At 44.3% G+C, this 14,650-nt stretch overlaps 1 protein-coding gene and 1 pseudogene across 1 annotated transcript; both read left to right on the plus strand.

Moving 5' to 3' along the window:
• The first annotated feature begins 5,945 nt into the window (after positions 1 to 5,945).
• Positions 5,946 to 7,510, plus strand: LOC148183462 (uncharacterized; annotated as a pseudogene).
• Positions 7,511 to 10,886: 3,376 nt separating this feature from the next.
• On the plus strand, positions 10,887 to 12,979 carry LOC148183463 (uncharacterized). Its single transcript, XM_088061490.1, is given in 3 exon segments — positions 10,887 to 10,895; positions 11,452 to 11,806; positions 11,809 to 12,979. Coding segments are annotated over 3 exon segments (1,533 nt in total). The 3' UTR covers positions 12,978 to 12,979.
• The last annotated feature ends 1,671 nt before the right edge of the window (positions 12,980 to 14,650 follow it).

The raw sequence follows: 14,650 nt of genomic DNA on the forward strand, positions 1-14,650 counted from the left end.
CCTGAATGAAGAGTGGAGTCTGCAAGTGGAGAGACTCACCTGACTTCAGAAAAGAGAACTGGTGACAGGTGTAACCATAGCGATGCTGCTTAACCTGAGAGCAACTGGTGCTGCCACAGGTGTCTTTGCCATCGTGACCCAACAACAGAGACTGTTTTAGCTACAGATGACTGTAGATGAAGATCTACAGAGAATTGAGAAATCCATATCCTTTCTAGAAAAATCAGTCTCCTCACTCTCTAAAGTTGTTTTACAGAACAGGCGAGGTCTCGACCTTCTATTCATGCAGCAAGGAGGCCTTTGCATCGCCCTGAACAAAGAATGCTGCTTCTATGCAGACCACACCGGAGTAGTGAGAGACACCGTGGCAGAGCTGTGAGACAGGCTGTCTCAACGAAAAGCAGAGAGAGAAGCTCAGCAAAGCTGGTTCCAGTCCTGGTTCGATCAATCTCCATGGCTAACCACCCTAGTGTCTATCCTGATTAGACCAGTTGTGATGATCTTACTTGTGTTAATCTTTAGACTCAATTTTATATTATCCATTTTTAATATTTTTATATTTTAGCAAATTAATTATTCATAAAGAGGGGGGATATGTTGTAGTTTAAGGCCTGGCAATGCGGAAGATTTCGGGATGTAACGGAAAGTTAGCAAAAACCCCTCTCTGTTAGGATAGTAAGTCCTCCTATAATTAGCCAATAGCATGTAGGTGTGATGTAAGCAGATGGGAGTAACACAGTGACCCCAGGCTATAAAATGTTAAGTTTCCCTGCAAAAAATCGCCATATCTTGCCATCCATCACATTGGTGCTGTGGAATATGGTCCGCGCGGCTGGGATAGCCGCCTGTGCTGGAGTTGGTCAGGGTGCTTATCTTGCTTTAAACCCAACAGCTTCCCATTCACGACAGAGTATCCTGTGAATCGTCTTTCTTCTATCACCCTTGAAGACTCATCAATAAACACGTTTTCCCCTTCAGGCCATGGAATGTCTCGAAAATCATTCCTTGCCCTAGTTTGCAGATCTATTACTTGAATACAATCATGGAATTTGCCTTGGCTCCCCTCCTCAGGGCCATTTAAACAGGAGGCTGGGTTAAAACCTTCCTTGCTTTTAAATTCTAAATCCTCCTGTTCTAATAGACAAGACTCATATTGCAACAACCGAGAGCTGGTCATCCACTTAGAGGCTCTCTCAGTTAACAAAGCTTTAATCTGGTGTGAAACTTTAACAATCAGATAACCCCCCCTTGTCAGCTTTCGAGCCTCAGCCACCATCAGAGCTGTGGCTGCACAGTTCTGCAAACAATGAGGCCAGCCTCTGGCCACCGGGTCTAACATTTTTGAAAAATAGGCAACAGGTCTCTGTGTTCCCCCATGCTCCTGAACCAAAATTCCTTTTGCATGACCCTGTGTAACATCTACATATAATTCAAATTCTTTTTCTGTATCTGGAAGAGCTAGGACTGGGGCTTTAACCAATTTGTCTTTTAATTTTTTAAAACTTTGTTCTCCTTCTGGTGTCCATACCACCACATTAGGACTGTCTTGTGTTAAAAATCCATATAAAGGTCTGGCCACAGCAGAAAAGTCTTCTATCCACACTCGGCAGTATCTTACCGACCTTAAAAACTGCCGTAATTCCCCTTTTGTTTGGGGTAATGGTACTTGTAGAATTCCTTGTATCCTTTCTGGATCAATACACCGTAACCCTCCAGTTAAAATATGTCCCAAATATTTGACCTGTTTCTCTACCAACTGTGCTTTCTTTTCAGACACTCTAAGTCCTTTATTAGCAAGAAAATTAAGCAGTTTCACAGTAGCTCTTTCAACCATTTCCTCTTGCTCCCCTGATAACAGTAAATCATCCACATACTGTAACAACTCTGGAGGGTGGAGTAAATTCTCTTAGTATTTTTTGCAAAGCTTGTCCAAACAAAACAGGTGACTCTGTATAACCCTGTGGGAGGACTGTCCAAGTCAATTGCTGTTTTACCATTTTACCTCCTTCCTCTTGTTCCCACTCAAAGGCAAAATACTGTTTACTCTCTTCTGTAATCGGACACCCCCAGAAAGCATCCTTTAAATCCAGTACTGAATAGTACTGATGTGAGGAGGGGACCTGGTTCAGAATCGTATAGGGATCCGGAACTGTGGGATGCCTTGATTTGACAATTTTATTTATTATTCTTATATCTTGCACCATTCTGTAGGTTCCATCTGGTTTCTTAACTGGCAGGATAGGGGTGTTATAAGGAGACATGCACGGTTCCAACAGACCTGCCTTTAGCAGGGACTCAATGATAGGTTGTAACCCCTTCCTTCCCTCCCTTGAAAGAGGGTATTGTTTTTTTGACACAACTTGTCCTGGTTCCATCAAAGTAATTTGGAGAGGCTCTATGTCTAATTTTCCATATTTCCCCGGGGCTGCCCACACTTCCGGATCTATTTCAGCATAAGCTCTCTCAGACATTTTACACAAAGATATCACAGTGCTGGACTCAGTGTCATTTTTTTATAATACTGATTTGCATTCTCATTTTTGCCATCAAATCTCTTCCCAGTAAATTACAATCACAATTAGGAACAAACAGGAACTCATGCATTTCAAACTTGTCCCCCATATCTATTAACAGCAGTTGAATAAAATGCACTCGCTCATCTTTTCCACTTACTCCTTGAATAACCAATGACCTTTTTGACAGTTTCCCTCCTTTAGGTATAAGATTCAAGGTGGATCGAGAGGCACCTGTGTCTACTAGAAAACACACCTCCTCTCGATCCGGACCCACCTTAAAAGTTATCAAGGGCTGCTGAGTGGTGGGTCCCTGGTATAATGGAAGCCCCTGACATCCCTATCAATCCATTTCCATTATCCTCTGGACTTCTTCCTCTTGTGGGTCTAGCTCTTTCTGTGGGCATTCCCTTTTCCAATACCCTTCTTTCCTGCAGATGGCACATTGGTTCCTCCCCAGCCACTGTTTGGGTCGGTTTTCCCCTGTCGAGGGGGGAATGCCCTGGACACCTCTTTGTGGCCGACCCCATCCCCTCTGCCCCAGGGGACCCCTTGGACCTTGTGGTTTATTCTTTTGGGGCTGCAAAAACTCTGCCATCATCTTTGCCTTAGCTGTTACTTTTTCTTCATCCCTTCTTACATATATTTGCTGTGTTTTTCTCACCAATTCTTCTAGAGGCTTATTCTGCCACTCTTGATCTTTTTGTACTCTTTTCCTTATGTCAGGCCAAGCCTTAGTAACAAATTGTACTTTTAACAATGTGTCAAAGGCTTGCCCCTCAGGGTCCATTCCCCCATGCTTACACAAGGCATCCCTAATCCTCTCTAACCAATGAGAGGGGCTTTCATGTTTCTCCTGTTCTAACGACATAGCCTTAGCTATGTTGTTAGTTCTAGGAGCTGCTGATTTGATTGCCCTAATCAAATAAGCATGGTAATCACGTAGGCGAGCCAGGCTGGCCTGGTTATTTGGATCCCACTGGGGGTCCACCTGGGGGATGGCATCATCCACTATAGGTACATTAGGTCCAGCCCCCCCCACTGCCTGTCGATGTTCATCCTCCCACAGCTGCCGAGCTTTTTGCAAAATCATTCGTTTCTCTGATGGCCCAAACAAAATCCCCAAAAGAAAATCCCAGTCTTTCCAGGTATAATCTGCATTTCCCAAATATTCTTCTATCTTTTCCCCCACCCCTATGGGATCATCCAAATATGGGGGTAATTCTTTTTTCAATCCTCTTATATCCTGGGTAGTAAGTGGTACAACTACAAACCCAAATCCTCCTTGACCTCCCAAAGGGACTTGGCGGAGTGGCATTTGATGGACCCCTGTCTCTTGGGTCCGGGGGGCTTCTGATGCTCTAAATTGAGTTCCCCTTCTAGTCCTAGGGGGTGATATGATATGCTGCTCCCCCCCCCATTGTTATTCTCAGGTGGAGCTGTAGGAACAGCATTTCCCTGATCCCTTTGCCCTGGAAGGTGAGGATACAGGGCATCTTCAGCTGGCCCTGGGTCAGCTGGTAACACCGGAGGACAAGACAGGGGAAGGTGCTGAAAAACAACCCAGTCTTCACCATTTTCCTCTTCCCCCCCTTTTTCCTCTTCTCCTTTTTTTCTTAACACATAGATTTCTCCTGTTGCTTGTTTGAACCATATTAATCCACATTCTCTTTCAATCCATCCTTTCCAATTCTCCTCTAGATACCTCCACAGAATTTGACACAAATGAATTCTATCTGTTCCATAATATGGCCATATAAGTCCATTCGGCAACTTATACTCTGGCCATACATAATAACAATATTTTACCATCATCTCCATAGTTACTTGTGGGTGAATGCACAATCTGTCCCAAGATCTCAGCATTCTCCCCAAGGGACTCTCCGGGGGTATTGTGGGACCGTCATCCCTTTTGCCGAGACCCCTTCCCGGCTGTACCCTTGCAACCCTCCATGGGTGCCCTGTTTGACCTGTGCTACCCTCCATGGGTGCCTCCCAGGCTTGCCTGTGCTACCCTCCCTGGGTGCCCTCCCAGGCTTCCTCCCCGAAGATCCCATTTTACTCACCGGTGAGATTTTCAGTGGTCCTTCCCTGTGGACTCTTCACGGACCCCCTGGTCCGCCACTCGTCTGTCTCCTGGACAGTCTCGGGAACCCAATCGATCGCCCGGTGCTGGCCGCCACCAAGGGGAGCTGATCACCGAAACTGGGTGAGGCGCGCCTTCAGCTCCACTCGCTGCCCACCGCCCCGGACGGTGGAAATATCCCGGACCAAGCCCCCAAAAATTGTCAGGAAAATTAATCCACAAACGCCAGAGGTTTATGTCCAAAAAGGAGACAGAGGAGTCCTTTTACGTTATTCGAATAAAGGGAGAGGCCATGGGGCATTCCCCTAGGCTCTCTCCAATTTTTGGAGGGCGCAGCCTCCTTTTTATCCTAATTCCTGGCCGCTTGTCCCTTCTCCCTTTCCCCATAGGCTGAGGTACTTGAGAGGTACAGGCTTCCCGGAACACCTGATACCTGCGATACCTTCCCCCCCCACCCCCAATGCATAATCCCTTCTTAACTTTTATGGAATTCATAGTGTTCTTTCAGTGCCTCTTTGATCTTCTACTGGAATCCATCCCATTGTTTCCGTCGTCTCTCACTGATAGCTACATCTTATCAACTGACCCACAGCTTGTTTGTAAAGACAAGCTCATCATTCCTCTCACTCTCTTTTCCTTATGCTTTGCTTTCTCCTCTTTTCCCTCTATCGCATATTAGTGCTGATGAGCACTCAATAAAGTGTGTTTTGTTGCTTAAGTCCTTGGTTTGCTGATAATCTTTTGTACTCTAAGACCGACTAAAAGAACCACATCACGAATCCCACCTTGCGGATCGTGACATAAATTGGCGTCACGGACAGGATTTCTGAGAGATAGAAGGGGTTGCAGGTTGTTGTGCAGTCTGTACCAGGGGAAGGACGTTTCGCTTCAGCCGCCCCTAGCCTGCCACGCTGGTGAGCAGTGTCTAGAAAGCAAGGGAGGCGACTCGAATTTCTCACAAACTGCACACACCCAGGTGAAAAGCACCCCTACACTCATTTGAGGGTGCTGTCTTCAGAATTTTACACGGGATCTTTGAGTACAAAAGGTGGGACTTACTCTTTTTTTTTATATGCTGACTGCTTGGTGTAGCGGAGAGACAACCTGAATTTTAAGATAAAGGTGTGCCTCCCAAGCAGATTTGGTCTCTCCACCCACGGCAGGGGGGAACGCAGCGTTGGCTGCGTCTGATGTAGTGTGACTGAGTTTTACCTCCCTGTAGTGGTTCTGTGCACTGTTATGTGTTTTTGATGAATTTTGACTGCTTGGTGTAGTGAAGAGAAAACTTGAATTTTAACATAAAGGGGTGCTTCCCAAGCAGATTTGGTCTCTTCATCCATACAGGGATGCGAAGGGTGACGTGGCAAAGGCTGCGTTTGTGCGTAACTTAAGTCTTACCTCCCTGTAGTGGTACTGGGCCCTTGACACACAAAGATAAGTGAACACTCTGAAAACTCTAGTATAAAAGATAAAGCTGCATTCATTGCTTTGTTAGCAAAGCACAATGCTAAGCCCTCCCCAGCTGGGGAAGAATGGGCTCAAAATAATTGGTTCAACCTGGAAAATGTAACTGATAGAATTTGCTCCCTGCAACATGAAGCAAAGTTCAATTTGGCCGTAATAAAACCATAATTTGTTCTGTATTGGGAGCTTGCCTTACGTGAGCTGTAGAGGCTCGCATGAGACGAAGGCAGGAAGAGAATGTAATTATACAATCCCTACAAAATTTAGTTGAAAGTTTGCAAAATGAAATTCATTTCTTACGAACTGCCCTGAGTGAGGAGTGTGCCAAAAATTCACAGTCTGCTGATTCCTTTAAGGAGTCGCTGGAAAAAGAAACTCCTCAGATAAATCACATATATCCTCAAGCAGAATTACATTTGGTAAAAAATTGTGGTGAAAACTGCTGCTCCCAAATAAGACCTTTGATTAAAACAGAATATAATTATATCAATGATTAAGATCTTGATCCACATATAACCACTAAAGAAATCCCGTACACTGCTACTGAATTGGCTAAGTTGAAAAAGGAGTATGGGGGTCTCCCTCACAAGTCAGAGACAGAATACGTATTTCGAGTGTCTCTCACAGGGGGAGATCAAATTTGATTATCTGAACAAGAAGCAAGTGGTTATTGGGGACATGGTGTTTTCTTAACAACAGGAGATAACCGCAACCCATGGTCCCTAACACAATGAGCTGCATATTGGGCAGGGGGACTTAATCCCCTGGAAAGGGGAGATCCTGTAGCTCTAACCGGCTCCCCAGACCAAATTCTAGAAAACATTCATAAGGCAGCTTGTCTACAACTGATTCATGAAAGAAAATGAATTGTTGGTTCTGAATCACCAATGTTGTTACCCATGAAGGCTGAAATTATGACCCCTTTAATTCGTGGCCTTCCAGAATCGCTTAAACCCACTGCTATCCTTCTCCCGAAAACGATAGCTGCCATAAGCCCAATAGAACGACTGGACAGGCTCCTGGAAAACCCAAATAATAAAAGTAGATCTGTTGATCCTGGGTTTTCCCCGTACACGAATCCTTCACCACATACGAACTCACAACTCAATTTAGCTGCTGGAAATCACAAAATTTGGACATGGAGTGAAGTTGCAGAAGAGTTACTAAACTATAACAGAAAATATGGTCCTGTAAAAATCCCAGAGGAAAAACTAGAAAGAACAAAGGGTGTTAGGCACATTGGCCCTCCCAACATAAAACCAGAAAAGGGTAGGCAAATTTCTAGCCGACAGTATTGGTGGAACTTGGGGCTGAAAAAAGGGATACCAAAGGGGTTAATGGATAACCTACCATTTGAAAAATTAAGTAAACTGGTTTCTCGGTGGCAGGATTCCAGCCCCATTGTACCAAGTGCTCCACCTTCCCCTCAACCTACTCCAGGCAGTGAGCCAACACAGCCTTATGCACAGTATCTGGGTAGTGGGCCAAAGCAACATCATTCACAGGTTCTGGACAGTGAGCAGTAACAATCACAGTTTCTGAGCAGTGGGTCAAAGCAAAATCACTGACAAGCTCTGGATAGGGAGCAGAAACAACCCCAAAGTTTAGCAATGGAATTGAAACATTTTCAGAAGCAGGGAAACTTGAACCCCCGTCTCTAATTGAAGGTGAGCATAGAGATGGGGGGGACAATTGGATATATCTTAGACAGCTCACCCGTAATCAACAAACTGGAGATTTATTAATAACAGCAATAGTTGGTCCCAAGCAAACACTGGTCACTTTTGTAATAGACACTAGAGCCCAAATTTCTGCATTAACAAATGCAACTGCCCAAAAATAAAAGATATTGTGTCCTGAATGCTTTGGGAACTTCAGAAGCTATGAGAATAGCTTTTGTAAAAATTTTATTACCTGGAGAGGAAGAGATATCCCAAATGATTTGTTGGGCATGGATGTTTTGGCTGGAAGGCAGTGGGAAGATCAGGACAGCCTATTGTGGTCTTTTGGCACATCACGTCTTAACATTAACTTGCTCCAAATAGCACCTTCCCTGCCGTACAGCAAAATCACTAATGTTAAACAATATCCTCTCCCTTCTGGTGCCAAGGAAGGTATCAAAACTGTAATTCAGGATTTACGAGATCAAGGGGTAATAGTTAACACTCATTCCCCTTTTAACTCTCCAGTGTGGCCAGTGCGGAAACCTAATGGAAAGTGGAGACTTACCATTGACTTTCGCAGGCTAAATACCAACACAGATCCCCTCACTGCAGCCGTTCCAAATTTAGCTGATCAATTCAAGAAAAAGCTCAGCCTTGTTAGTGTTTTGGAGAAAACACATCCCAGATTTTTCAATAATTGCCAGACCCCTTTATGATTTGTTAAGAAAAGGGATGCAATGGGAATGGACCCCTTCCCAAGAAGAGGCATTGCAATTATTAATCTTTGAAGCAATAGCCTATCAAGCACTGGGCCCCATACATCCCACAGATCCTTTCCAAATAGAATGGGGGTTTGCTGCTTCAGCACTGTCAGTTCACATATGGCAACGGGGTCCAGAAGGCCCTACAAGACCTGTTGGGTTTTTCTCCTGTGGCTTTAAAGATGCTGAGAAGAGATACACTACCTGGGAAAAGGGACTGTTTGTGGTTTGCATAGCTCTCATAGAAGTGGAGAAAATGACACGACAACAACCCATAATGCTGAGAGGCGCTTTTAAAGTTATAAAAACAGTTACTACTGGGACTCCCCCCCCCGACGGGGTGGCACAGAGGGCTTCAGTAAGAAAATGGTATGCCCAGATTGAACATTACTGTAACATCTTTTCGATAGCTGAAGGAGCTATAAAAAATCTGGCTATACAAGAAACCGAGAGCTTGGCTGATGGCCATGAAAAACCTGTTTCTGTAATTAAGGTAGTCCCTCCTTTATCCCCCGAAAAATCAACAAACTCTTGGTTCACTGATGCTTCTGCCAAGTGAGAAGGGAAGGTATGGAAGTACCGGGCAGTAGCTCTCCACACTTCCTCAGGTGAACGAATAGTTACTGAAGGAGAAGGTAGTGCTCAAGTGGGTGAATTAATAGCTGTTTGGAGCGTTTTCAAATGTGAGGCACAGAATACCTCTGTAGTTTATATTTACACTGACTCCTATGCTGTGTTTAAGGGATGCACAGAGTGGCTCTCTTTTTGGCAACAAAATGATTGGGAAGTAAATAGGATTCCAGTGTGGCAGAAGGAAAAATGGCAAGAAATTTTAAGTATTTCAACCCAAGGAAATTTTGCTGTAGGATACGTGGCTTCACATCAAACAAATGGAGATTTAGTTGGTAACCTGAACAATGCAGTTGATGAACTAGCAAGAATAAGTCCTCTAAAGGAGGAACTTGTTACAGATGACTGGGATCACTTATTAGAGTGGCTGCATGTAAAAAGACAACACACAGGTGTAAAGGATTTGTATAAAGAAGCTTTTGCCCCTGGGTGGCCTGTCACCAGAGAAATGTGCAAAACATGTATATCAGCCTGTGAGCAATGCCACAAACGGCTGGAAAGACACCCTCTGAAAGATGACCCTTTGCATTTAAGAAAAGGCAAAGGACTTTGGGACGCATGGCAAGTCGATTATATCGGCCCTTTCAAATAGTCAAGAGGTAAACACTTTGTGCTGGTAGGGGTAGAAATTGTGTCTGGGTTAGTTCAGGCTGATGCTTTTAACAGAGCCACTGGTGACAACACTGTTAAGGCTTTGCAGGGATGGTTTGGAACTTTTCCAAAACCACAAGAGATTCAATCTGATAATGGTTCTCACTTCACTGCTAAAGTTGTGCAAGATTGGGCAAAGGATGAGGGAATTAAATGGACTTTTCACACCCCTTACTACCCTCAAGCTAACGGGATTGTAGAAAGAACCAATGGTCTCCTTAAGCGACTCCTGAAACCACATGAAGGGAATTGGGATGTTCGATTATGGAAAGCTGTCAAAACTGTAAATGATAGATTGGGGGGGGGGGGGGGGGGGGGGGGGGGGGGGGGGGGGGGGGGGGGGGGGGGGGGGGGGGGGGGGGGGGGGGGGGGGGGGGGGGGGGGGGGGGGGGGGGGGGGGGGGGTGTGTGAATGGGTGCCCCAAAATCACTGCCTTTTGCCCAAAAGCTCCTAGCATCATCCCTGCATCATGAGGGCCAGATGATTCTAAGAATCCAGCACACTACCCTGGTCAGCCAGTTTTGGTGGACCTCCCCACAGTAGGGGAAGTGCCACTGATACTGAAAGTTCCCTTGAATAAGTATGCGTGGGTAGCATCTGATGCCCTGGGGAAGGAGCATCGGATAAACACACGCTGGATAATTCCTTCATTTTAATCTCCTGCCCCAATGTGGCAGAATCCGTTGTTTCTTTTACTTTCACAGAAGAACTCCAAGGGACATGAAAATTGAATAAGCCATGATAACACTACTAATCCTTCTTTTCATCCTGCCGCAATATCATGGCCAAAACTCGACTGAGTGGCCGTGGTCCAAAGCAGTCACCAGCAACTATGCCATAGGACATCACTCTGGAGACCATCAGCAAAATCTAGCAATCGTAGTACTGTATAACTCTGAAGTGTACCGCCCGGGTGACTGGGAGTGGGATCAAAAGGATTGGGTTAGGATGCTAACAGGAACAATTGGGGAGGAAATTAAGATAGGATGTAGGAAATAGAAAAATATCGTTATGAGAAAGCCTCCACCATTACAATTGCCGGTAACCTTGAACCGAATTTAAAAAGCAGTTTGCACCCTAATATTTCAGCAGAACTTTGTTCCACAGAAGATTGGAAATGCGACAAGTATGATCCCCTCATATTGTGTTGCCGCCAGAAGAACATTGGAAACTACACACTAGATCCTAGCACCAACAATGTTGAAAGCACAAAGCTCTGTAGAAGGGAACCCAATGGCTGCTGGTACAATTTCACCTTAACCAGACCAGTTTACGTGACCTGCAATTGGCAAAATAACCCAGCTGGCCAATCAGGATTTACAGGTTTAATTCACAGATTTAAAATAAATGCTGTAGCAAGGCCTATATTAAGTGTGATAATCACATACCATGGTGTAAATACCCCTTTTGTGCTGAATGGCAAAACTAACGTTTTCCCTTTTCTGTTAACTCAAGGTGATGATGTTTCAATCCGCTGCAGACTGAGTACCGGATCCCACACTGAGCCTGTACACAGTCAAGTCACCGGATCTCATGGCCAGGTTATATCTTGTGAAACTCGGAATCAAGATTGTTGGCTGAATTTAAAGGCTGTACAATTGTCCTCCAAAGTTGTGTGTGGTAAAAACAATACCAAATATTGGGGAGAGCTTAATGTTCAGGTTGTAATACCTACCACACAGCCACCAATTAGATTGACTCCAAAAATTTCTGAAATTGGACCCTATATAATCAGGAAAACTGGCCAACAACAAATGCTATTTAATCCAGCATGGTCTATCAAACAAGTCAAATTACTAATGCAAAACAATGTCTCAGAGATTCAGCCAGCTTGTTCACCTTTTTTACAAACTTCCTTTGAGGGGTGGACAACCTGGTTGCGAAAGCGAAATTCTTTTCACAAACGGATGACAAGAGATATAACCGGTGTTGTGGGATCAGGACTAGGAATTTTGAATAGTATTGATTCAGAAGTATTGATGAATAAATTGGCTGTTGCAACTAAAGATTTGACCAAAATACAACAACCACTGAGGTCATAAATGTAGATGATCACAAATTAATAATTGACGCACTCAGTGCTACCCAAAACAATGTTTCTCTGGCTCTTAGCTGTATTCAAGCCCAGTTGTGGATGCAGTCAGTTGCTGCATCAATTATCAGAGAGGATGAAGAAGGCACCTTTCCCACTGAAATTCGGAAAATAGTCTGGGACAATGCCAATGATTTTGAAAAAGAATTTCAATCTTGGTGGAATTTGGTGAATTTTACCTACGATCCCACCACAAACACAGCCACAGCTTTTGTGTTGACAATACGTAATGCTTCAGTACATTCAATCTTTCCTATCATTGCATTGGGGCTGAATCATGATGGAGCTGTTCTCTATCCTTTAGAGCATAGGGAATGGGCCCGTCAGATTGGTGGGAAATGGCAAACTGATGGTTTAGAAAATTGTATTTTCCGGGAACAACAAGGGTTTATCTGTGAAAGTAATGCAATCAAAACTCAAGACATTTGTTTAGACACAGAACAGAATATCTGTCATTTTGAAATCCATCCTAACGACGCTTCTGAAACAGTGCTTGTGTATGTAGGCAGTGGATGTGTATGCTTGAGAACTGCTTGTGATAGTATGCTTGTAGAAAACATAGTAGTGGATACTAAGAATCATTCAAATTTTTGTGTATGCAATTTTACTGAGATTGTAGGATGTGACTTTTCTTATTTAGCTCCAGTTACTTCATATTATCTTTTGCAGTATAATTACACTTTGATTCATCATTTAGTGCCTGCTCCAATTGGAATGAACTTTACTCTGGTGAGGCAATTGTTGCTTCACCAGGATTTAATCGAAATTTTGGAAAAGATCAAAAAGGATGGACAAAAGACCTTAGTTACGGTTCACCACAATGTGAAAGGAATACATCGTGTTTTGGAAAGAGTAAGGAAAGATGCTGAACACAAGTGGTGGGACACTCTTTTTGGGTGGTCACCAACTGCTACAGGTGTTTTGAACAAATTGTGTCATCCCATCATCATCCTCTTGGTTTTAGTTTTACTTGGTTTTGTTCTATCAGCAATCTTGTACATCCTGAATTGGAGAATGATGAAGCGGTTGACACAATTGACTTCCATAATGGATGCACACAATATGATTGGTACTTTACATGTTGCTGATACCCCTAAGGTTATCGATACTCGATGAATTATGCAGGCACTACAATAAATAATTTGCCATTGTGACTATGAGGTTAATCATTTTATCATGTTGTATTTTAGAATATAATTTATTGTTTGTTTTAAGATAAGAAACCAATATGTAAGCCTTAGTTAAAATAATATATATGGAATAGTTTTTCTTTGAAATCAATATATTGATTTTCTTATTGTTTTGTTTTTTCTTTTTCCTTTTTCTGTCCCTTATCTTTTCCCTACTACCTGTCTCTGTTTTTTCTGGGATATACTACCAACTGTAACGAGTCCTGAAGACTTCAATGAAGAATTTTGCAGCAGCACTACAACATCGTGCAGAAAGACCTCGACAATTGTGAGCCACGGGGTGGTGTAAGAGACGGTCCGAAGATTCCCTCATCTGTCTCACAACCGTCTCAAGGACAGAGACTGGGACCCTGACTATCACAAGGGACTTGGTTTGGGGGTTTTGGGCCTAGCTGAGATGGATGTTTGCTAAGTGATTGTTTGCAGGTGGTTGCACGGTACACTGCTCTCGTTCCTGCTGGTGAGCAGAGGCTTGTGCGTGGTACCCTGTACAATGGGTTTTCCACAACACCTTGCCCTCGTTCCTGCTGGTGAGCAAAGACTTGTAAGACATGGATCGCTCTGTACCCTACACCTGCTCCCCGCGCAATGAAATTCATCACAATGATCATCAATCTCCTCTGGTTTTGGCCCTGCGCCCCTCGCTTTGCAAAAGACTATAAAATTATACCCCAAACTTACCTTCCTTTGAGATCTCCCCAACGGACAGAAGACTCTGCGTCGTTGGACGGCTGAGTGGACTTCGATGTTGGTAGCTATAATCCCCTTACTCTCTTTTCCTTATGCTTTGCATTCTCCTCTTTTCCTTCTATCGCATATTAGTGCTGATGAGCACTCAATAAAGTGTGTTTTGCTGTTTAAGTCCTTGGTTTGCTGATAATCTTTTGTACTCTAAGATCGAATAAAAGAACCACATCACGAATCCCACCTTGCGGATCATGACAGGGTGTCAGGGTATGGTTTTTGTCAGACACCCCTTTTAGTCAAGCATTTCTTTCTAATTCTTAATTTCTCTGTTTCAATGGGGTGGTGGGGCTGAGGGATGTGGAATGGACTGGTGGGCAGGAATTCTTGGCTCAGCCTTCAAAACAGTAGAAGACTGTCTCTTCAAGTACTGTGATAGATTGGCATTTAAGAAAACAAAGAGAAACACCTAAGGAAGTTAAAAACGCTGGAGGCTGATGGGAGTTTTTTTCCTGGCCAATAACTGGCCATTTCTGAGAATTGACAGTAGTTCTGGCCATTGAAAAGTGAGATCAACCTGTAAACACCACCTTGAGAACTAAGCCTGGGAATTTCTTTGGCTCTGGTTTCTGGCTGTGAAAGGTAGCAGAGCTCTAGCTGGCCCCCTGTCCCCTGCTCAGGCCATGAGGCCTGGGCGGGGGCTGGGCTGGGCCTGCCGCAGCTCCCGACTGGGAGATGGGCCAGCAGGGCTTCCCCAGGGCCCTGGCTGGGGTCAGGCCGGTCCCTGGCTCGGTTGCAGTTTCTGCCACTGCTGGGTTTCACCAGAGACTGCCGAGTAAGGAGAGAGAAAGCCATTGACCTGCAGTGGGCTGAGACAGTGACCACACTCTCCAGAGCAGCCATGAAAACTCTTTC

The sequence above is a fragment of the Pseudopodoces humilis genome, chromosome 12, assembly GCF_049639895.1.
Source record: "Pseudopodoces humilis isolate 2021_Gansu_Grassland_sample_001 chromosome 12, ASM4963989v1, whole genome shotgun sequence".
Lineage (NCBI taxonomy): Eukaryota > Metazoa > Chordata > Aves > Passeriformes > Paridae > Pseudopodoces > Pseudopodoces humilis.